At 41.7% G+C, this 22,018-nt stretch overlaps 1 protein-coding gene across 6 annotated transcripts in view; it reads left to right on the top strand.

Annotated features, from left to right (window-relative positions):
* AKR1A1 (aldo-keto reductase family 1 member A1) overlaps window positions 1-20,312 on the top strand; it is a 201,056-nt gene extending 180,744 nt beyond the window's left edge. For 3 of the 6 annotated variants that reach the window (XM_062622960.1, XM_062622956.1, XM_062622957.1), the window contains exons 2-9: window positions 1,802-1,897; window positions 8,676-8,795; window positions 10,466-10,617; window positions 13,310-13,505; window positions 14,139-14,338; window positions 15,342-15,414; window positions 16,358-16,444; window positions 19,781-20,312. In XM_062622960.1, coding sequence (XP_062478944.1) covers window positions 1,808-1,897; window positions 8,676-8,795; window positions 10,466-10,617; window positions 13,310-13,505; window positions 14,139-14,338; window positions 15,342-15,414; window positions 16,358-16,444; window positions 19,781-19,846 — 984 coding nt within the window. In that variant the 5' untranslated portion in view covers window positions 1,802-1,807 and the 3' untranslated portion in view covers window positions 19,847-20,312. Of the gene's footprint in view, window positions 1-827; window positions 977-1,632; window positions 1,654-1,799; window positions 1,898-8,675; window positions 8,796-10,465; window positions 10,618-13,309; window positions 13,506-14,138; window positions 14,339-15,341; window positions 15,415-16,357; window positions 16,445-19,780 lie in introns of those variants that run through there. The other 3 variants (XM_062622958.1, XM_062622955.1, XM_062622959.1) reach the window with 3 other exon arrangements.
* Window positions 20,313-22,018: the final 1,706 nt, after the last annotated feature.

Below are 22,018 nucleotides of genomic sequence, written 5' to 3' on the forward strand. Positions count from 1 at the left end.
CTTGGAAAATGTGCTGATGCTAGTTATTGATTAAACATGTGTACCTTGTCTTCTGGGGCAAACTGTTGCATTTAAGATGATTGTGTAACATGGTTGTGTGAAGCATATGGTTCTGCCTTATCTGTGTTATAGGCCAGTGTGAATCAAAAAGTCTTAAGTCTACAGTTGTATTGCATGATATATGCAGGTACCTGTAAACAATTAAATTCAGGTAAAAAGCACCTGTTTGTTGGCTACAAAATGGCTATGAAATTCAATAGAAGGGAATGCTGTTGGCGTTGTCATTTTACCTTCATGGACTTCAAAAATATCCCAGAAATTAGATGTACACTCAAAGTTTGTTTCATCAGGTGCTGATTGCCTTCAGCACCCATATCTGGACTTAATACATCTCAGTGCAAATCCAGAGCCGTTATTTTTGTCTTTAACTGCTGTTTTGCACGAGGAGGTGCTGGTCCATTGCAATTCTGATAAGAAAGTCACTCAGACTCTCTGAAATATCATATCAAATGCTCTTTGTTGAGCTAACCCTGTAAAGAAAGAGGATAGAGTTGATAATCTTACATCCCTTCAGGAGCTGGGAGCTCCAAGTTATGCAGTATTGAACAGGTCTCCTCTGATTCATGCACAATGTGCTCTACAGGCCCTGTCTGTAGAAGGGGTTACCCTGTTTTGGTCACTTGAGCTATTAGGGATCCTCTTACAGGAAAACAACTCTGTTCATCATTTCTTCTGTCAAACAAATGATGCTTGCATGAGAATGTCCTGCCTTTTTAGATGAAGGTAAGGACATGTAGGTGGTGTAATCACAGGTACCAAGCTGCCTGCAGGCTCATCTGTTACAGCTGCTGAGCATACCCCAGAATGCAGGCTTGAAGGCCAGGCTGTACATGAATCACAGCACAAGGGAAGCCTAGACCTGCTTGGGTTAACTGTTACCTGGATCACCAGCTCCTTGGTGTACAATGGCCTTCGGGTCAGGATCACTCCAACTACTTTGTTAGGTGTCTCTGTAAACCAAGTGTGGTGTTTGATGTCTGCTGTAAATCTACAGAATGTGGCTTGAGAAGCTAAGCAAGAAATTGAAAATATAAACCTTATGTGTGAACACATCCATCGGCTGATGAAGATTTTAACAACATGGAGAAGGCAGAGCCATTTTGGGATGGTATGCTGTGTGAATGCTCTGCTTTGAAAATACTCATTCTTCCTACATAGTCAGCTATTCAGCCAACATTGCATGCTTCCACTCCTGCAGTGTTTGGTTGGTTTGGTTTTGTTGTTGTTTTTAAACAAATAGCATGATGAGTTTGCACACAGCTGAACTTGGGAAGTAACTTCCTCAATTTCTGCTGAAATCAGCTAGCCAGCCGTGGAGCTCATCCTGAATGTGGTTTCATTTTAGCAGTTTGACTAGAAACATAGATTGTGTGGATGTTGGGACACACTGTGAAAGCTTCCTTTTTTGATAAAAAAGCTTTGACACTCTTAGTCGATTGCTGCTTGTGGTAGCTATAAGGCCAGCAACAGGGAGTGGAATATCCTGTTGGACTCCTGTTCTGTTGAATTTCACAGGGAAGATGCTTCAATATCACAGCTCAAAGCATGAGAGAGAAGTCTAGGCTCAAGGGCTCCTTTTCTAGTCTCTCCAGGGTAACTGTTAGTCTCCTTTATACTGGTAAAAACTGTAAAGAACCTACTTCATCTTTATTCTGTCATCTATTTTTTATATCAGATCTCTATTTTTTACATAGAAAAGGTAAACTGTTGCAATTTACTGAATTTGTTTGTTCTTCTTCAGGCAAAAATGTCTGCAGCATGCGACTTCATTGCACTCCACACTGGGCAGAAGATGCCTCTCATAGGACTGGGAACTTGGAAAAGTGAGCGTGGCCAAGTAAGCAAAGAACAATGTGATATTGTGTTCTCAACTAGTATTTGTGGCTTGTGCACCTTCTTTGCAGATCCTAGATTTGATGCCTGGATCCTTTGCTTGAATTGTTTTAATCTTAGGCACACTGAAGTCAATGGGATGTATGTATTTGCATGACTTAAGGCACAAAAGCAGCAGCAGCAGATCCTTTAAGAATTGTTAATGCAGGCCTCAGGCAGTGTTGCTTTGGGAGATGAATCCAGAAAGACACCAATGAGTGGGGTGAGGCAGGAACAGTGCTGTAGCTACAATATGTAGCTCTAATATGGACTTCCACTGGCAAATCCTCAGGCTGCCAGTTTGACCAGACATTCCTCTGGCTTGGGCTGATGACTGAGCTGAAAGCATTATTTTGGGAGGCAAGAACTCCAGTTGGTTTTGTAATAAGTCCTGCTCCAGTGGTCAGCCTGTGTTTAGCAGAAAAACAGAATTTGCTTGGGTCATCCTGCTTTTAGACTAAGATGACTAATGTGTCGTTAGACATTCATTCTGCTTCTAATGCAATGAATTGGCAAACACCGTGCTGGGAAACAGCTCTGTGTGTTACTACAAACTGTCTGTGGGAATGTTTGCTTGCTATGGACTGTACCTCCTGTTGTAATTCTTCTCCTTGTCTGTCTTTTCCTCTTTGTTTCATTTAGTTAAAAGATAAATTCCTGGGGGAAGAAATTGCACACACTTGCTGTGAAAGGCAACGTCCTTTGCTTGGTGGAATTCTTAGATAGTATTGTTGTCTATAATGCCTTCTGGATTATGTGTACCTTTGCATGTCTGCAAAGTAAATGCTGCATAGTTTTGCATTAACTCCATGATGTTTTTTTGAGTAGATTGGATGACATTGTGTTTGTGACTGAGAGGGAAATTTAAAAGGCTTCTCAAGATGGTGAGCTATTCTCTCATACCAGCTGGAGGAAAATGTGGGGAAATAAGCTGTAAAAATCAAATCTTTTCAGAGCCATTTTATTGTTGGTCTCCCTGTCCAAACAAGCGGACAGTGAATGTATTGGGAACAGAAGCCCTGCTAATGTGGAAACTAAGTTGGTGTGAGAGCTCAGTCAACCTCTTAAATGAGGATGAGAGCTAAACAATGAGTGTTCAGCTCTGTCACTTAAAACATCTGCTGACAGCCAAATTAAGTTTATTGATGTGCAGCAACTGAAAGGATGAATTTCTGTGCACTCAAGGCAGTTAAATGTGCGTCGTCTAAAAACAGCGCCTGAAACAAAACAGACAAAATCTGAATGCATTGTTTATTTTGTGCACTAACTGTTCTGGGGAAAGTGCAGCCTTATAAAAGAACCAGGGAAAATCCTGCTCGTGCATAATTTAAAATGAATCCAGATGGATTTTGCTATAGTAAGCAGTGCTTCAGCAGCTGAAACCAGCCATCTTCTCTGGAGTCCCAAGAAAGCCATTGGGAATCACTTCTTTGGAACATCTATCTTCAAAGACATTCCTAGAATGTATTGAAGGCAAAATCTGGAAACCACAGTGAAAATGGAATTTCAGGAGCTGCTGCTATTCCTCTGGAATAAATAAATTCCTGTTCATAACTCTTGAAAACTGGGAAGCATATGATTCACCCTTAAAAGAACATGATGTAGTTCAGGGAGAATAGTTGTAATTACAAATTTAAGACTAAGCCAAAACCATAGAGAAGCAGAACGCTTATTGACTGTATTTAATCTGTTTCCCAAGTAGAGGCTATTTATGAAAAGCTTTTTGTGCAAGGGCTGCATTAGAAGCAAGAGTGGAAATGGATGGCCTTTAAATTATTTCAGGTAAATATTTTGCAGATTGTAATTGTTTTCCTTGTCAAGCTGCTTTTCAGTCTTGACTTTACTCTCTTGAGTAATCTCTTTATTATGGCTGTTACTATTCCTGATATTAAACAGGCTTTGACCTTGTAGCTAGACCTTAGAAGTCCAGTACAAAGGTGTCATTGCAGCCCTAGTTTTCTAGATAATAGGAATATGGAGAGTAAATTATTGAATCTATGTTGGAAGACTGTAGGATAATAGGATGTTTTCTGTATTACATGAGCAAATGCTGGAAGAGAAATTTGTTTGATGTGTTACCATAGGGACACGATGAAGGGCTATTGAATGGGAAGGGAACACAATACAGAAGCTTGTGAACTGGCAGCATGAGTGAGTTGAAAGAGAAGTCCATTCAGACAGGAGCATCAAGAATATCAGTTGCATGTTTTGTTTTAATATTAGGGCTTGATTATCTGTAATCCTTTAATGCTTTGTTCTGTTCTCTCAAGTGGGCCATGCTTTCAATCTGGAAGATTGATCCCCACCTGATGAACAGCCTAACCTGCTGTGGCAGGGACTGGTTCTGTGGGGGAAAGGGATGCTGGGCTTTGAGAAGTTGTATTTCTGTGTGAAACGTCAGGAAAGCTGGAGAGGAAATGTGTGGCTCAGCAAACCAGTCAGACTGGGTGTCTTGTGATGGGATTGCAGCTATGGAGGAGGCTGTTTAGTTCTTGGAAGTTTGTTAGAGAATCCTAGTTACATGCACAAAAATTCACTGCTGCTGGTCAGTATTGAGAGGGACTTAAATTCATTATATGAAGCATTGGAGGCAAATGTATTTTATGGAACATCAGCTCTGAAGCTGGCATTACTTACGTGGTGCTCTGAGTTCTTTTTCAGCAAATTTTAGTGTGGTATGGACAAACTGTGATTTAGCAACGCTTACTGGTCATTGCATCTGAATATGATGTGAACCCATGATCTATTGCTTTTTTCCTGTTTCCTGTCAGCAGATGGGACTGCTAAATTGTGGCAACTTTTCAGAAGTGTGGGAGACTCAGCCTGTTCTTTCCAAGTATTAATGACTGGGACTGTGAGAGGGAAGGCCTCTTTGTAATGGGTTGAGGCAATGCAGAAGAGGCTTCCTAGTCACGTAAACTCTATGCTCCTTGGAAGCATAAAGTTGGCTTGTTAGTTTTTCACCTTGTGATGGGCACATTGAAGAACTGGAAATCTAGGCATGGATAGTATAATAGATTGGGACTTACAGACTCAGTTTCTGAATCTGCCACTGATTGTTAGCAATACTGTGTTCCTCCATCCTCAGAGCGAAAAGAGAGTGGGTAGAAAGGCCAAATCCCTTGCCTCTATAAATGGGAGTGTAGTTCCTAGGGCTTTACTATACTATGAAGGAGAGTAAGACTTCAGCTACAGCAGTGTGTCTGTTTTGGGGCAAACCACTTAAAGAAAAGCATGAACCAACTGATGAGACAGCAGCAGCAATGATGCAAGGTTTGGGAGAGGTGAATTGTGATGAGAGATGGAAGTACCTACAGTTACATGGTGCAGAGGGGTTTGAGAGATGCATGTTGGCCCTTTCAAAAGTCACAAAAAACCCTCACAAAGGGGAAGCTGTGGATTTCATATCTGTAAGGAATACCATGTGGTTCTTGGTTAGACACCTGAAACGCTTTGAACATAAAGATCATAGAATAGTTAGGGTTGGAAAGGACCTTAAGATCATCCAGTTCCAACTCCCCTGCCATGGGCAGGGACACCTCCCACTAAACCATGCCACCCAAGGCTCTGTCCAACCTGGCCTTGAAAAAAGATACCTAAGCATTAGAATAGACTGCCTGTCACTTACAAGAAGGGTTGTGACAAATGTGTGTAGGAGTGATTTAGACTTAGTTGGCCCCGCTGTGGGGCATGAGGATAGACTTGGTGATGTCTCAAGATCCTTTCAGACCTACTTTCTGTAGCTCTGTGATGCTACATTGGTGAGTCACACTTAAGCTGTGTGACTCAACTTGCCTACTGGAAAATGAACTTGGTGATTGTTCCTTCCATAGCAGTTTTGACAGGCTAAACTAAAGAATAAGTTCAAGGGATTCTTTGGCTGTTGTTACTTCACAAGACAGATATCCAGAGCATGTGAATCTCTTAACTACTTCTGTTGTCTTTGGCTTTTTTTTCCCCTCTGTGTCCCAGGAAATGCATGTCCCTGACTGAACATAATCTCAAAATTACAGAACTTTCTGTTAAAGTTCTGTCGTGGTTTAAACCCAGTCAGGTAATTCGTTCACTCACTTCCCCCCCTTTCTTGCCCTCCCCCTGCTCCCGGAACGGAGAGGAGAATCGAAAAGAATGCAACTCCCACGGGTTGAGATAAGAACAGTTTAGTAACTAAGGTATAACACAAATCACTACTGCTACCACCAATGATAATAATGATAAAGGAAATAACAAGGGAAGAGAATACATCATCTCACCACCAGCCGACCGAAACTCGCCCCCCAGGCCCAACCAAGCTTACGATACCTCCTCCAACCCTGCAGTCCCCCAGCCCTTCCAGCTAACTCCCAGTTACCTCCTGGGCATGACGTGCTGTGGTATGGAATACCTCTTTGGTCAGTTTGGGTCAGGTGTCCTGTCTCTACTTCCTCCTGGCTTCCCCTCCTCCCTGGCAGAGCATGAGGCTCACAAAGTCCTTGGCCAAACCAAAACATTGCTATCAGCTCTGTTCCCAAGCTGAAAGTCAAAACACTGCACTGCACCAGCTACCAAGAAGGGGAAAAATGACTGCTACTGCTGAACCCAGGACAAGTTCTTAAATTTACATCTATCCGTTATTCCCACCCCCCAAGAAATGCCTTTTTTGCATGCGTTCTCTTGATTGTTTGCCTTTTGTGTGGAGCTCTTGGTTCACTTTGGAATGTCTTAGCAGGCTGAAAGTAGTTCAATACAGATTTATACAGTATTAATACAGTAGCAAATACAGATTTAGTCCAAATCCAAACCTTATTTAAATAACCAGTCCCAGTTTTCAGTGCTGGAAATGTATCAAAACATGCTGATACAGAAATGCAGCCTCCTGCTTATTGCTTTGCAGAGATATGTTTGGAGTGCTTTATCCCTTGTTTTCTGCAAGTGGTTCTTACTTTAATTTTATGGCAAATTTTGTGCCTATTTGAATTAAGCCCCCTTATTATCCAGTAGAAGAAATGAGGGACTAATACAGGCAAAGAACAGTGCTGGTTTTCCTTTCTGCTTCAGCACCACAGCTCTCAACTTTTTGAAGGGTAGATATCAAATCTTAAAAGCTTTTTAGTATGTCTCAAGTGACTTCAGCATTACCATGACGTTGATTGTGTAGGAGCTTAGGAATGTCTTTGTCAAGGGCTGTAAATACCATCCTGCTGGAGAAAGGAAGAGTTTACTTCACTGCTGTAGTAGAAGTGCTTTGTGATCCTGACTAAGGGAAACTGGTCTGATTTTTTTTTTTCTTTTTTTTTTCCTCTCAAAATGCCAAAGAATGCAGTCAGAATATCCTGTGTCTGCCTTTACTGCTGTTCTTGACAAGAAAACAAATGAAATCCACCAGAGAAAGAGAGGTCTTTTTCCCATTAGATTCCCCCTTGTCTTTCTGTAGCATCTGAAAGCAGGACTGTATGTGTCTTTAATTGCTGTTACTAGTTTTGTTAGCTTTAAAATTGAAAATGGTGCTACTTTGATTAAACTGAAAGAAATCAATCTCTCTCTAGCCTTTGTGAACATGTTTTTTTTTTAATCTCTTGATGACAGAGATGTAATCTCTGTAAATATTTTGGGGCCCTACTGCATCAAGCTTTATACACAGTAATTTATAATCTCACAGTCTTGAGACAAGTCAGTGAAGAGCAATGTATAGGAATCCCTGTACAGGTAAGATATACTCTTACTGCAGCACTTTGGATGGATAGATGTAAAAGAGCGTGTGCTTACTTTCCACTGGAAGTCAAATGAAATGACATTAAGATTTTACTTAATGCTCATCAGCCTAATGGAAGATGATGCCTGCAGTGGAATCTGTGGTAATTCTTGGTTCTTGTGCAGTTGGTTATTAGAAATCTTTATTCAGAAGCTGCTTGTAAGTCCTCAAAAAGATGACGTTCTGTGTTTCGTTCCTTGGTTTCTAGACCTACTTCATATCTGAGGTCTGCATGTGAAGATGTTTTGTACTTGGGCTTCGTTAGAATTTTAAAAAGCAAAAAGATTGGCAGCATGGTGCCTTGGTTCCCAACCATTCTGGCTTATGTGTAATAATATGTAGCAAGGGAAGTGTTGCTGTTGGTAACACCTATGTCAACAATGTGGAAAGCAAACTGCAGAGTTGTCAGCATCATAAGGAGATTCCCTGCAGGCCATGAATTAATACACAACAGTATAATGACTTCCATTGTTGTGCAGTCAGTGCAAATGAGACCTGAAGAAAAAATGCACCATAAAATATCATTATCTTAGGAATTTAGGTGTGAGCAGTTGAACCAAACCTGAATTCTGGCAGTTCTGGAGTTGGAAACCAGGCTCTCCCTTTACTTGGAGAGAGGAGATACAATAGGAGATAATTAATAGATGAATCCTCATCTATTGGGTTAGGAAATTTTGTCTTCCCATGCCATCATTTATTTAAAAACTGCTTCTTAAAGCTCATTTTACATTTAAGAAAAATGAGAAGTATGATTAATAATTAATCCCTGCTCTGTCTGGTGAGTTCTTGCATGCTTGGCTTGTGTGCATGGCCTGTATTCTTGTTGCTTTTGTCTGCTAGCAGTTAGCTCTTCACTCCTGTGCCACAGAGGACCATATCCTACTCTTTGAGTCTCATGACCTTATGTACTTTGGGGGTGTTTGTCACTAAGTCCCTAATTTTTGATTCCTTCCCCCCCCAGTGATGTGTCCCTTTTCAGTGATCACATTGGGTTACCTGTTTCTGATTACAGGTGAAAGAAGCAGTGAAGTATGCTCTAAGTGTTGGTTATCGCCACATCGATTGTGCAGCAGCTTACAGCAATGAAACAGAGATTGGTGAGGCTTTCCAGGAGTGCCTTGGGCCCAACAAGGTAAAAACACAAGAATCACCACACTGCTTGGGTATTGTATCAAAATTTACAACTGTGACCTGAAAGTAGACTGTAAAGTTAACATCTGTGGCTTTTCCTCCTGGTCTATCCCAGATGTATGTTACTAATCAGGAGCAGGCATGAAAGAGGGCTTTCTCTCCTCTTATACCCATCCTGGCTGTCAGGAGGAGGAAAGATTTTTAGGAATGTTTGCATGGAGCTAAAGAAAATGCCCTTTTTTAAAAAAATTCCCTCCCCACCCCTTTTCCCCCTTTCAAAGTATCCCAGTTTGGCTGCTCAGAAGTCAGAGGTACCAAGAATCAGTAGCTATAATGTAAAGTATTTGCAGTGATTTATATGAAAATTACTCTGTTTTGCTCCTCTGGGATAGCATGGTCAGTAGCCATAGCAAATTTGGTGACTGTGGGGCTTCTTGATTATGGACAAAATAAGTAAGTAAATATGTACTTTGTTTTAAAGAGTGATTGCATTTGAAGATTTGATAACTGTGGCTCTAGGGCTTGCACTTGAGAGTCTATGACCTAAATATATGGTAATGTGGCAGGCATTCCTATAGGCGACCTCGGGTGGAATATTAAATTCATCCCCTTGCCCTCTTGTTAGCCCGAGGGGCCAGAAAGATTGCCTGTACAGCCTCAGAGCTCATGGAAGAAAAGTTCTTATGTTCCTGCTTTCCTGCTGTTCTTGCCTTGGCTTTAGGGCAATCTCTTTGTTATGTGAGTAGCTTAAGAGAGGCTGCTTTTGGCTTGCTCCAGGGATTCCTTCCTACTAGATATGGTAACTAACACAGGGAAGCATAGGAGGCTCTTACTCAATTCATATTAGCTAGCTAACCTAAAACTAGAATTTGTAAAACATCTTTCTCTTTGAACACAACAGCCACATGTGAAACAGAAATAACAATGGTTGGAGGAGATAAACAGGGAATTAATTATTCCATCTTCTAAAAAGTATAGATTTGAGTGAAATTTGGTCACACAAGGCAGTGCGAAGTACCCTCTGATGCTGTGCTGTGCTTCAGCTTGCCAAACGTGATCTCCCTTTTGCATTTTATACTTCCTGCTTAAGCAGCTCCCTGTTTGTTTAATTTCTGTGTCTTACCCTTCCAATACAGGGTTCAGGGCACTCAATTCTTAGTGTGTTTCTTCCAGAAACTAGAAACTTAAGTGCAGAGCTTTGGGGAAGCTTCTTTTCTTTATTTTCCCATGCCTTTCCCTTGAGAAGCATTCCTGGTTTATAACATGTGATGAGTCTAGTAAGTTAGCTGGTTGTGCCTAGAAAATTGAATTGTTAGATAGGAATTACAAAAGTCACATAGGAATAAACAGAATAATCTTTCCTTTGGCCATTCAACACTTAATAGTGGCTTTTAGCCTTGAATTGGGAAGTTTGGGAAGTGTGTGTAGAGAGGATTGTTTTGTATTTCAGAACTTGTGAACTATCTGGTACACTTTAGGTCTTGCCAGTGTGTGTTTCTCTTGCTTTTCTCTGTCTAGTGTATTTTGAAAGGTTTAATTTGTGGGTTCCATGTGTTACCTTTTTTATTAAAACCAAAGAGAACAATTTAAGTTTAAAGGTAGTTGGGGAATTGCTGCAATTCTCTTCCTGAACTCGTTCCAGTAAATTATGCTCTCCTTCCTTTCTTAAAGGTTATTAAAAGGGAGGACCTGTTTGTAACATCAAAGCTCTGGAATACCAAGCACCACCCAGAAGACGTAGAGCCAGCACTAAGGAAAACACTTGAAGATTTGAAATTGAATTACTTGGACCTGTACCTCATGCATTGGCCTCATGCCTTTGAGTAAGTTCTGTGTGGAAAGGGCACGGATTGCAGAAGCCCCAGTTTTACATGAGTGGCTGGTGTTACATCCTCAGGACCTTCTCTGTGAGCTGTGAGTTTCTTCCTGAGTATATGGCCTGCAAGATGTTTTTTTTGTAGTGTGGCTAAATAGTGTAGTTCCATGGACTGTTGCATAGACACGACTCTCTACCTGTAACCTATACACTGATTCATATGTGTTCACAGAAACAGTTGTTCAGTTTTCATTCTTTGAATTTCAGTTTGGTGGGAGTTTTAGATTTGTAGATTTTAGATTTGTTTAGGTCAGATTTGTAGCTTGTCTGTAAGCATACATTACAGGAGACAAAACTTCTTGTTTTGTGCAGAAGTATTGTAAATAGAAAAGGGATGATTGTTCTTATTATTTAGCAATTATGAGTATTAAATCTTCATTTAAAATCTGGAAGCAATTACTTAAATTTTTTACTAGTGAGAACAGCTAGGTGATGAAATTAGGGTTGCTAAACTTCTTACAGTTTGGCATGAGTGACAAAGGTAGGTAACTGAAACTAGTCTAACTGGGAAAAAGTAATGAAGTTGTATGTGACAAGCTTCTGTACTGAAGGTTGCCATTTTATACTAGCTGAGAATTTGGTTTGCTCTGAGGTGAAATCTCTGAGTTTAAAATATATTAGAAGCTTAAATAGCCTGGTGCTTTCATCCAGGCACTGGGGAAGTGTGGCAGCTCTTCTTGGTTCTGCCATTGACCTACAGGGTAACCCTGAGGAAAGAACAAAACTGCTTTGTGCCTTTCCTTTACTTATCTGCAAAATGAGAATTAAGCCTTTTGAAAGGCCACACTTTTCACTAATAGTTATTAACTGCACTGGAGTGGCCAAGCATGCAGTGTCATGGTGACATCTGTATGAGGAAATGAAAATTACTTCTTATAACATTTTAATTGCAGTAATTCTATGATTTGAGGAAATGAGAGACAAGGAAGTCTTCCAGTTAAGCGCTAAATGCACTTATCCTACAGCCCCATCAGAACCAGAGTTCCTTGCTTTACTTTCTTGCAGATGTGGAAGCCATTGTTGGTCCTCCCCACTTCCCCTTACAATCAGTAAAATGGAAGGGGGAGGACAAATCTCCTGACCAGATGCTTGCATGGAGATAAGCCCCTGTCAGTTTAAGGGGCTTCTGTCTCTTCTGCAAATATGAGAATTTTTTGACTGCTTCTAGTGATATGAACTGAATTTTACAAAGCATACAACATTAATGATTAGAGGAAAGATGCTTGAAGTATAAATGTATTCCTCAGCCTAACAGAATGAGGAAGTGTGGCCAACTAGAGCTGGTTCAGAGGAAGAGCTGTTAAAAATTCCCCTGTTATGAAACAGGTTTGTTTCCCAGTTGATTGGAAAAAAAACCCCAACAAACCCCAGCATTAAACACTGCTTTGATAATGACAGGTAACACAAATATTGATGTATGTTTAGGTATTACTAATATTTAAATTAGCTTGATGCTGGGGAAACTGTTGACAAAACTGCCATTCTAATAAAGCAGTTTCATGTTTTCTCATTGGAAACTGTTCACTCTCCAGTTTTCTATTAGCTCTGCCTCAACTGTTGCAATGTGTGGTTACCTGTAATGCCTGCAGCTCTGGGAAGCTGAACAAATGAATGTTATTTAATTAGAAATTAAAACAGACTTCCATCTGGAAGTCACAGTGCCTCTAGGTCTTGAAACTTAATCCCTGACTGTGTACTACTGTTGACATGAGGCTGCTTTTCTGAGTTGGGAGCTCATAAGGCTTTCAGAGTTATTTTTGGTTCTAGATTTATCAATGATATGAAGAAGAACCATCTCCCCTTGTCCCCAGCTCTCATTTCTCACACCATGTCACTGCTTAGCTGAGCAGCGTAAAGCAGCCTCTTAGATCTGAGCTAGCAGATTCCTGCACTGGGTATAAGAAGCATGCTGCCAGTGGAATTACATATACCCCTCTGAGTGTGGACTGCTCAGAGGCCAGTCATAGCCCTTTGGCAGTGTGGTGGTGTCACTTGGCAGAAGCAGGTTCATTGTGTGGGGTTTGTGTTTTACTTTATCGTGTTTTTTGAATGGGTTGGTATGACTAACTGGGAACACACCCAGCCTATAAGCAACATGTATGTGTTAAGACTTTGGTGAGAATCTGTGCTTGTATCAAGTACTGTCACTGCTATAGAGTCCAGAGGGAATGGGAAGGCCAGTGTGCTTTGAATGCAGTCTCTTCTAGACAGCTCTTAAACCAAGATCACTTTTGTACCGGCTCCAAACAGACTATAAAGAATCAATCTTCTCAAGGTGAGAAACCAAAGCTACCCTCTGAGTTGGTGCTCTCTAAATCTAGCTGTTTTGCTAGGATCAAAGTGTGCAAAGAGCTGCTGCATGTATATGGTGGCTTATCAGTTATCTGTGTAGTCACTACTATGTAGGTAAGTAGGTCAAAGTACTGTCTAACAAGTTGACATAGGAAAGACTGTATGTGAAATAATCTTTTATAGGTGAAGTCGCCATAATTCGTGCATTGAACAGACAAATATGCTTAGTATGTACTCCACCCTTTAACCTATGTGCAAGCTTTTAAGAATACAGGAAGGTTTCTTTTAGTGAAGAACTATAATATAAATGTGGTGAATGTACTTACACTTTACCTTTGCTACTGTAGACGAGGGGACAATCTCTTCCCAAAGAATCCTGATAACACAATGCGTTACGATTACACTGATTACAAGGATACCTGGAAGGCTATGGAGAAGCTGGTAGGAAAAGGTCTTGTGAAAGCCATTGGGCTGTCAAACTTCAACAGCCGTCAGATCGATGATATACTAAGTGTGGCTACTGTCAAACCAGCTGTGCTCCAGGTAAGTTAAATAAAGAAGAGGACAAATACCTTTTCTGTTTGTCCATAAGTGAAGAATCTTCAAACCAATGCTGTGTGTTTAGCCCAAGGTGTTCAACTTCTTATGTACAGGGAAGAATACAGCCAGCTCTGCAGGAGCAGGCACACAGAGCCTATCATTCCAGGAAGATTAGTTTGTTGGGGAGGCGACCTACGTCCACATTCTGTGGTCATTTATATCTGCTTAGTTAAGCAGGTCTGTGGGAAGAGCTCATCTTCCCTGTGAGGGACAATTCAGGCTATAAGGAAGAAGCACTGTGAGAGAGTAACTTGAATCGCTTCTTATAGGGAGTTTCCTTGCTTGTTGGATTCTGTTTTGGTACATAGGGAAAATCCAGTGCTCTAAAGTTGGGTATCTGTTGTTTTTCCTGTAGACGTAGCCTACCAGATGCTTTTTCATTCTGGTGGTAAGTTATCCTCATAAGGATACCTTACTTAACTTAAACCTTATCCTTATAAGGTTTTTTAGAATCTGGAATGACCTCCTGTGATGTGTTTGGTTCTGCTGTGCTCTTGACTTCTTTGGCTTCCTATTTGTGTAGAGTTTTGTGTTGCTATCTATTCTCTAGCCACTCATTGTGGGACGTTTTAATAGGTAGAATGCCATCCTTACCTAGCTCAGAATGAGCTGATAGCTCACTGCCAGAAGCGAGGACTGGTTGTCACTGCCTACAGCCCCCTTGGTTCTCCAGATCGCATGTGGAAACACCCAGATGAGCCTGTGCTTTTAGAAGAACCTGGGATCAAAAAGCTGGCAGAAAAGTACAGCAAGTCACCTGCACAGATCATCCTCAGGTACAGGACAACTGTCAGAGAGGGTGGCGTTTGGGACCTGGCCTTAAATGAAGCAAAACACTCACGTTAGAAGGAATCTACTTAAAGTGTGTGTTCTTCTGCATCGGTGGGGAGTTAAAATCACAGGGAGTGCCAAAAGCAAACCCCGTTTGGTGCTTGTTTGACAGAGTTGGTAGAGTTGGCTCTGCCTTAGGGTGGGTGGATGGACTAGATCAGAAGGGTCTGTTCAGGGCCTGAATGCATGCCTGGGACAGTTCACCCATTTCCATTGTGAAACAGCAGTAGCATAACTGCAGCAGTGAGCCAAGATTGAGGGCCACCTACTGAATGTGCATACTGGCCAGTTGCTAAACCCTGGAGTGCTTGTTGCTGCATTCAGGTAGGCCCTCAGGAAGAGGGGCTGAGGAAGGGACCTTCCTTCTTTGCACTGCGGAACCACTGGATACTGGGAGACAAGATGGTTGAGTAATATCCAGAATGTGATCAGCATCTTGTAAAATAAAATTGGGTTCTACCCTCACTTTTTGTTTTGTTTGTCGGGCTTTGTATCTATTAATTTCACTAGCACAGTCTTGGGCAGCAGCAAGTTACCCTGCCAGATGAACAAGTTCAAGATTTTGTGCTTGAGCCACTAGACAAGCACTTGAGGGATCTGGGTTTTCTTCTGGTTTCTTGGTGGTTGCGTTAGAACTTGCATAAAATGCTGAAGTACATTTTTGTGACTGTTTCTTGGGCTTCTACTTAAAGCACCTGAAACTTTGGTTGTTTTTTCAAAGCATGAATGTCTTCCCTTTGTTTAATTCATTGACTACTGTCTTGCTTGAGCTTGCATACACTCATACTCCTAACAGAGTACAGTGCTATGCCAGCCCTCTTCTGGGTATTTTCATTTCCCATAGAAACATAAGTGGCATCCCTGCTGACACAGGTTGTTACTCAACCAAAATAAACATTGTGGGTTTTGGGCTGCACACACAGAAAATCTCTCTCCTCCCCTTAACAGATGGCAAGTGCAGCGTAAAGTGGTTGCCATTCCCAAGAGTGTCACTCCTGCTCGCATTCAGCAGAATCTCCAGGTAAGTATAAATGAAGGAAAGGAGCTTCAGCAATGCCCTTTTCATGTGAGTAATATCCTGTCCTACTACATGCAGAGCAACAAGCTGAGGCACTTGGTTTATACTTGTTCATCGATGTATGCATAGACTTGAAAAGGACGGTAAAGACTTTTGGAAAACAAACTTGATATGTTTTAAGCAAGTGTGTGAGCATGTGCACATGTACACATGCAGAGTCTTGTTACAAAAGGTAAAGAATGTACTTTGTAGAAGTCTGAGTGGAAAATCTTTACTGAAATTTATCTGAGGTACAAATCTATTGAACAAGGGAGTCTTCTGATGACATTCGGTGGTTCTTACTGATGAATAATAGTGGCTCTACCTTGTAAGTGAGGGTTGCTGACTATTTCTGCAGCAAACTGCCACGCTAATGATGCTGAAGGAGTAAGTGTGGTTCACTTCTGCTCTGAAGTAGAGTTCACTTTAGGAATTGTGTGGAAACTCTGACTTCAGATAACCTTGAGGGAGGTCTCTGAATCACCTCTTGTGATCTTTTTCTCAGCCCTTAATCATAGAGATTGGCTGGTTACGCACTTGTTAGGAATTGTTTCTATAACTGTTACTCCCATTAAAACAAAGCTTGCTGTGTAGTAAGCTGCTAGAAATCTCCAGAAACTTGAGTAAATTCTGCAGTTAACTGAGGTTTAGTGCTGTGTGGGAAGAGACCATTGATTCAATTGGCAGGACTGACTTGGAACAGTCCAACTGCTTTTTATCTTTTTGGAAGAGTGCTCTGCAGTATCAAGTGTAGGCTTAGAGCTGGCAAGTGTATGAACACCTCAGACTTTAAGCCTCTGTTTTGGTGTTTGTTATAAAATGAATTTTAATGGCAACATCGTGTTTATGAATGTAAGACAAACTAATTGTAACCTATGGTTATAAAGCCTCTTGCTTTTGTTCTTAGGTGTTCGATTTCAGCCTCACAGAAGAAGAGATGAGCCACATTGGAAGCCTGAATAAAAACTGGCGTTACATTGTGCCAATGATCACGGTAAATTTCTCGTGTTTCTCATAGTTTTCATTATGTGCATGTGGCCACAGCTTGGGTTTTCTGCATTTTTCTTTCTTGTACTGTCCCCATCAGAACTATTTACTTATAAGTAGTATGCATAAGTATGTTAAGTAGAAGATGCACTTACTTTATCTTCTTAAGGTATCTAAGATGAAAGGATTTTTCAGAAGCTAGGTACAAAAAAGGTCGCTTTTTGAAATCTTTCCTCCTCTGTTTTGGCTACTGAAGGAGTTCTCATTACAAACCTGTCCATGGGCCTTTAAGCCAGAGTCCCGTCTTACTTCAGATCTCTGCAGACTCTTGCTGATACGTCCTTCTCAGGTACAAACAGGCCGAGGTCCATGGCATTCCTTCAGAAGTAGTCCTTGTTCCAGCTGTCCCCATCTACTTTATACCATAAGCCTCTAGGATCGGTGAAGACTGAAGGTGCTTTTAGTTCTCCATACCCATCATAGAAGTCATGTGAGGGTAGTTTGTCCGCTTCCCTCCAGTGGCTGTCCCCCCTTTCAAAATCTATTTTAATGACTTTTCTCCAATATAAGGAGCTTGGCTTAGGCTGTTCTGTTTTTCTGTCCCCATCCATTAGCTGCAGCATCTTTTAGCATCAGTAGTTTTACTCTTGTCACATGAAACTTTCTACCTCATCTGCTATCAGTTGGCAGTCTGGCTTTAGAGAAACTGAAGCTTTGTATGTGTTGAAGTCCTCTTGGTCTTCCTTTATATTAAAGGAACTAACCTTTTTCCTTTCCTCTCCGTGCAAAGAAAAACCCCAAACCCAAGTCACTGCCATGTTGTCTGCTGTCTTCATGGTATTCCTCATTTCTTACTGTCCTGCTTCTGATTATGCCACAGAAAGCTGTTGCCATTCCCTTGTGTGTCACTGACCACCAGACTGTGCTATAATGAGTCTGAAGTGATGTATCCCTTCTCTATCATACAGTACACCGCATTGACACAGTAGGTCTCTGCAGATTTGGAAGCTGTCAAGCATACCCTTGCCTCTGCAAGCAGTTTGTCTACGTGTAGATTATTCTTCGTTAGTCAGTCAGTGGCTGCTGGCTATAGGAATTCTTTTGGGGAAAGTTTTTCTCCAGGATTTCTCATAGCGCTTTTTTGAGTACTTGAGCATGTCAGTGACTAATCTGAATTAGAAAAAATAAGTGACTGTGGTGAGTAACTGTCTCATATCAAGGGTAGATACTGGTTACAGCTTTCGCTGTTTGTCGTATTGCAGCTTCCAAGAGCTTCAAGGCCTTGCTCTTAACTGTATGTTGCTTCAGTATGTGTGTGTAAATATAAACCCCCCACATCCCTGCAACCAAAATTATCTTTGTGTTTATGGATCAGGAGTCTGTACACCAAATGACAAGCTTAGCTCTGATCTGTGTGACTGCAGTAGTGACAAGCACACCTGCTGCTGACAGGATATTTCTTTCAACTGCTTTGCGACTCGTGCTGCAAACAAAGCTGCTTTGTTAATGAAACTGCAAAATACATTAGGATGTAGCCTCCTTGGGTGAGCCCGGGCTGTCATGTGCTTTTGTTACCTGGGAGACCTGATCGGATCACAGTGACTCACAAAGGAGAGATGAAATAGAGTTCAAAGTGCTAGCCCATCCAACTAGAAAAAGGGTGAATGATGCAGCTGGGCTTCAAAGATACTGCCATATTGTCAGATAACAAGATGGGAAGAAGCACGATGAGGAGAATTAAAAGGTGACTCTGCAGCTGTAAGATCTCTAGTGGAACCTTTTGTCTCCTGCTCACCCCTTCTGGGCTCAAAGAAAAGAATTTTCATCAACTGTGAATTAAAATTCTAACCTTTTATGCCTACCTCCCCTCTGAGTCAGTTTCTGGATTTCAACGTGTGATACAGCAGTGATATCGGAGCTTCTGCCATAACTGACAAGACAGTTTTTCCTTGTTTTGCTTCATTGATACGTAACCACAAGTTCTTACAGTTGTGCTGCTCTTCTCCACATTGTCTTGTCTAAAGCCTAAGAAGAAGCTATTACATTGCATGTAGGCAATTCAAGTTGCTTTATACTTTTAACAATTCATTATCTGCATAGAGGCTGGAAATTGCATTGCACTGGCCTGAAATCCCAAACTTTTGGAAACACTTAATTGAGCAGGGAATATACTTAAGTGAAACCTGAATGACTCGCAAGCCAGGAAGAGCAGGAGTGATGGTGTTGTACACATAATTATCTGCTTTTGATAGCACCACTGACCTGCTCTGTGCTCACTGCTGATTTTACCCCACTGCCTTCTCTCAAATTCCTGTGCTAGACTGGAATCAGGTACCTGAAACATTGCTTCTGGCAGCTGCTGTCTTGGCATGCTGTGACACTTGTCCACAGTTTTAAAGATTGCCTTCAGTTGACAGCTTCATTTCAGCTTCATATTAATCTGAGCATCAGTCAAACCTTAACATCTTAGTTTTCTGCTCTGTAGTGCCCCCAAGTGACTAATTTCATACTTCAGTAGTCTCTGTGACATTCATCATGGGGGATTCCAGTTGGTTTGAAATGCAGGCTTTATACTGAAGGCTACTAGAGGGACTTAATCTAAGTTCTAGCTGAATACTGCTAGTCTGTTGCCCAGGGAGGTGTGTGTGTCTTCTACCAGTGCTGCACCTAAATTTCCCCAGACATTACAGATGAGGAGCAATGGACTTGGTGCAAATAAAAATGCATTAAGTCCGTGCATCTGAGTGCTTAGGCCAGCTGGTGCCTCTCTTTCATTACCTGTGAATACTGGTTTCAGTATTCCCACTTTACAGCTGGAGAAGCTGGTCTTCCGTGGAAATGTTCTTAAGCAAAAAGTGCTGTGAGGGAGTTCAGTGACACTGTTAATGCTTCAGTATGTGACCCTGAACAAGTCATTCGAATGCATTTCATCTTACCCATGTGTAAAATTGGCAGCCCAGCAACTTTCCATCATGGAAACACGGGGAAAGAGCTCCAATTCCAATAAAGTGTTTTGAAGTCTGCATGTTACAACATTGACTCAATAACAGCTACAAGGCAAAAGGCTTTTAACTATTCTTAATCTAATTCTTCAAGTCTCAGCAGCTTGAAAGACTTGCTCCAGGCTACAGAAATCTGTCTCCTTTTTTTTAATGAATTTTTAAGTTTTCCTTTCACAAAGTGCTAGGAGGACTCGGGAGCAGGGAACCGGCTCTTGTTTAAGCTGAAAAAGACTCCCAGGTGTTTGGATCTTCCTATCCCAGAAACTGAAATCATGCAAACCTTGAAACTGAGAGTAAGAATGAATTTCTGTCCTTCTGACTTGAGTCTGCTTGTTCCACAGGTGGATGGCAAGCTCGTGGCCAGAGATGCTGGACACCCGCACTACCCCTTCAATGACCCCTATTAACTACAAGAAAATAAGGTGTTAAGGAACATGCTCCTCTGCATGTCATTCCACAAAATACTTGTTTCCACAAAGTAATTGTTTCCACAAATTGTCAAAATCCTCTGTCCAGATGGAACCTTCCTTCCTGAGTAGGTTTATTTACACTGCTTCTAACTGACCTCCTTTCTGGAGATACTGTAGCTTCCCTGTCAAAGTTTGTGGATTTATTACAATGACCATAAACTTGCTCCTGGAAGCATCAATCGTTTGGGAATTAGAGAAATAGTGGGGGAGTCTAAATCAAGTTCCTAACATATTGTTTTGAGGCTGGGGCAATACTTTGGGGTTAATGTCTGTGAAACGGTTTTGAAGGCTTTAGTTATTGCCAAAGCAGGGAAACAAAAACCACAAGGTGAAGGAGTGAAAGCATTTTAAGTCTACACAACTGCTTTGCCATCAACTTTGATATCTTTATTCCCTGCGTAAATTACTGATAAAGTGAAGTGTGCTGTGGTTGAAGTATGTCTGTAAACCATGCACTAAACCCCAAGTAACCAGCCGTGCCCAGTGCTTTTTATCCACTTTGAGTACTTGTGGGACTTGGAATTCTCCCTTTCTCTTTTTATTGTAATTTGCCTGTAGATTTGAGGAGAATGAATGCGCACCCTGGTGCAGGCCTCTGGGGCAAGCTTTTGTGTTGCTTCTCACACGGATAGGTTTTGGCTCTTGACAGTAGCTCTGATCATCCTGTCACAAAAGGATCCAGACCGTTTTTGCAAGTCTTGTAGCAAACCAGCCTGCTTTTCCTGTAGTTTCCCAGTGTCTCTTTACCAAAGATGCCCAGTTTGAGTTTTGGAAGGTCACAAGATTTTAAAAACAAAGACCTGTCAGGGGGCCCCTTCCATTTTAATGTCACATTTTGGACTGCTGCTGGGTTGATGCTTGGGAAAGCTGGTCCTGCCCCCTGTTCTTCTGCCGACCTGCTGGCAACACTGGGCAAGTCACTTGCCTTTCCTGTGCCTCTTTTCCTACTTGACATGCCTCCATGTTACTCCGTGGTGGGAACTGGTTTACGGAGTGCTGATACACTGCTGAGCAGGACTGGAACTCCAGCTCCAACACCAGTTCAGTCTCTTAAGGAATTGTTCAGCCATCGGTACAAAGGCTGTGAGGTGACAGCACCTACCAGTACTCTGAAGGTGATACCTTCTGTGGCCTTAGCAGTGTTAACCCTTTACTTCGGTTTTCTCTACCTGTAAAATAGGCTTAGTGCTCATTTGCCTTGGTGCAGGCACAGTAGCAAGACAGTTTCTAAAGGCCTCTCAAATGTAAAATAAGGGCACTCTCTTATCTCTGTTGATGCCAGAGACAGTCATAGACTTCTCCTTTGCTGCAGGATAAAGAAAGTTTAACTGACTGTAAATGAAATAAAGAGCACTTGGAAAGATAATCCTCTGTATTCAGATAGTTCAAAAATCAAAGGAATTAGCTTTTCATTTTGATAACCTCATTTACAGTAGGCCTATAGTAAACCTACATGTTCAACTCGAGCAGAATGCTGCCTTAGGTATTTCCTGCCCTGGGCCTCACAGCATGCAGCTGAACGGTGACAAACCTGTTTTATCACTCTTTGTAATCCTTATGTAAAAACCGAAGAACTCCTGTGTTGGGTGTTTCCTAATTCCTGCTGAATTTACCTCGGTGGAGAAAGCCATTACAGCTCCATTAACAATCTGTACTACCCTGGAACGTTTTCTCTAAGGGAAATGAAATCCCTGCCGTTTGGGGTTTTATTATTCTAATCAAACGCGGGTGACTTTAACTACAGTTCTTACTGCACATCAGTAGGGAAGCAATTCTCCTTTGCAGGCGCTGTGTGGGATGTTAACAGCAGTCATTATGCCAAGGAGAGCGGCTTTTGTTGCATGGATTTCCACTTGCATGTCTTAAGTAAATACTCGGTGTATGACTTCGGGACTGTTTCCCCCTCTTTCCTGTCGGGGCCCCAATTAACTTTTTGTAGTTACTTCCTTTAATGAGAGTAAGCAAGCAGGCAGAGAATTCCTAAGGAAAGCAGTTAAATTCGGCCTGTTGAACCCGCAGTTCCCAGCTCTGTGACTCCATGCACTAACAGGGTGCCGTTGGGGCCGCTGAACTTCTATCTTGAAACAGCGCGGGGGGAAACGAGCTTCA

The sequence above is a fragment of the Pezoporus occidentalis genome, unplaced genomic scaffold (assembly GCF_034315485.1).
Source record: "Pezoporus occidentalis ecotype Australia unplaced genomic scaffold, CSIRO_AGI_Poc_V1 ctg25, whole genome shotgun sequence".
NCBI classification, from domain to species: domain Eukaryota; kingdom Metazoa; phylum Chordata; class Aves; order Psittaciformes; family Psittacidae; genus Pezoporus; species Pezoporus occidentalis.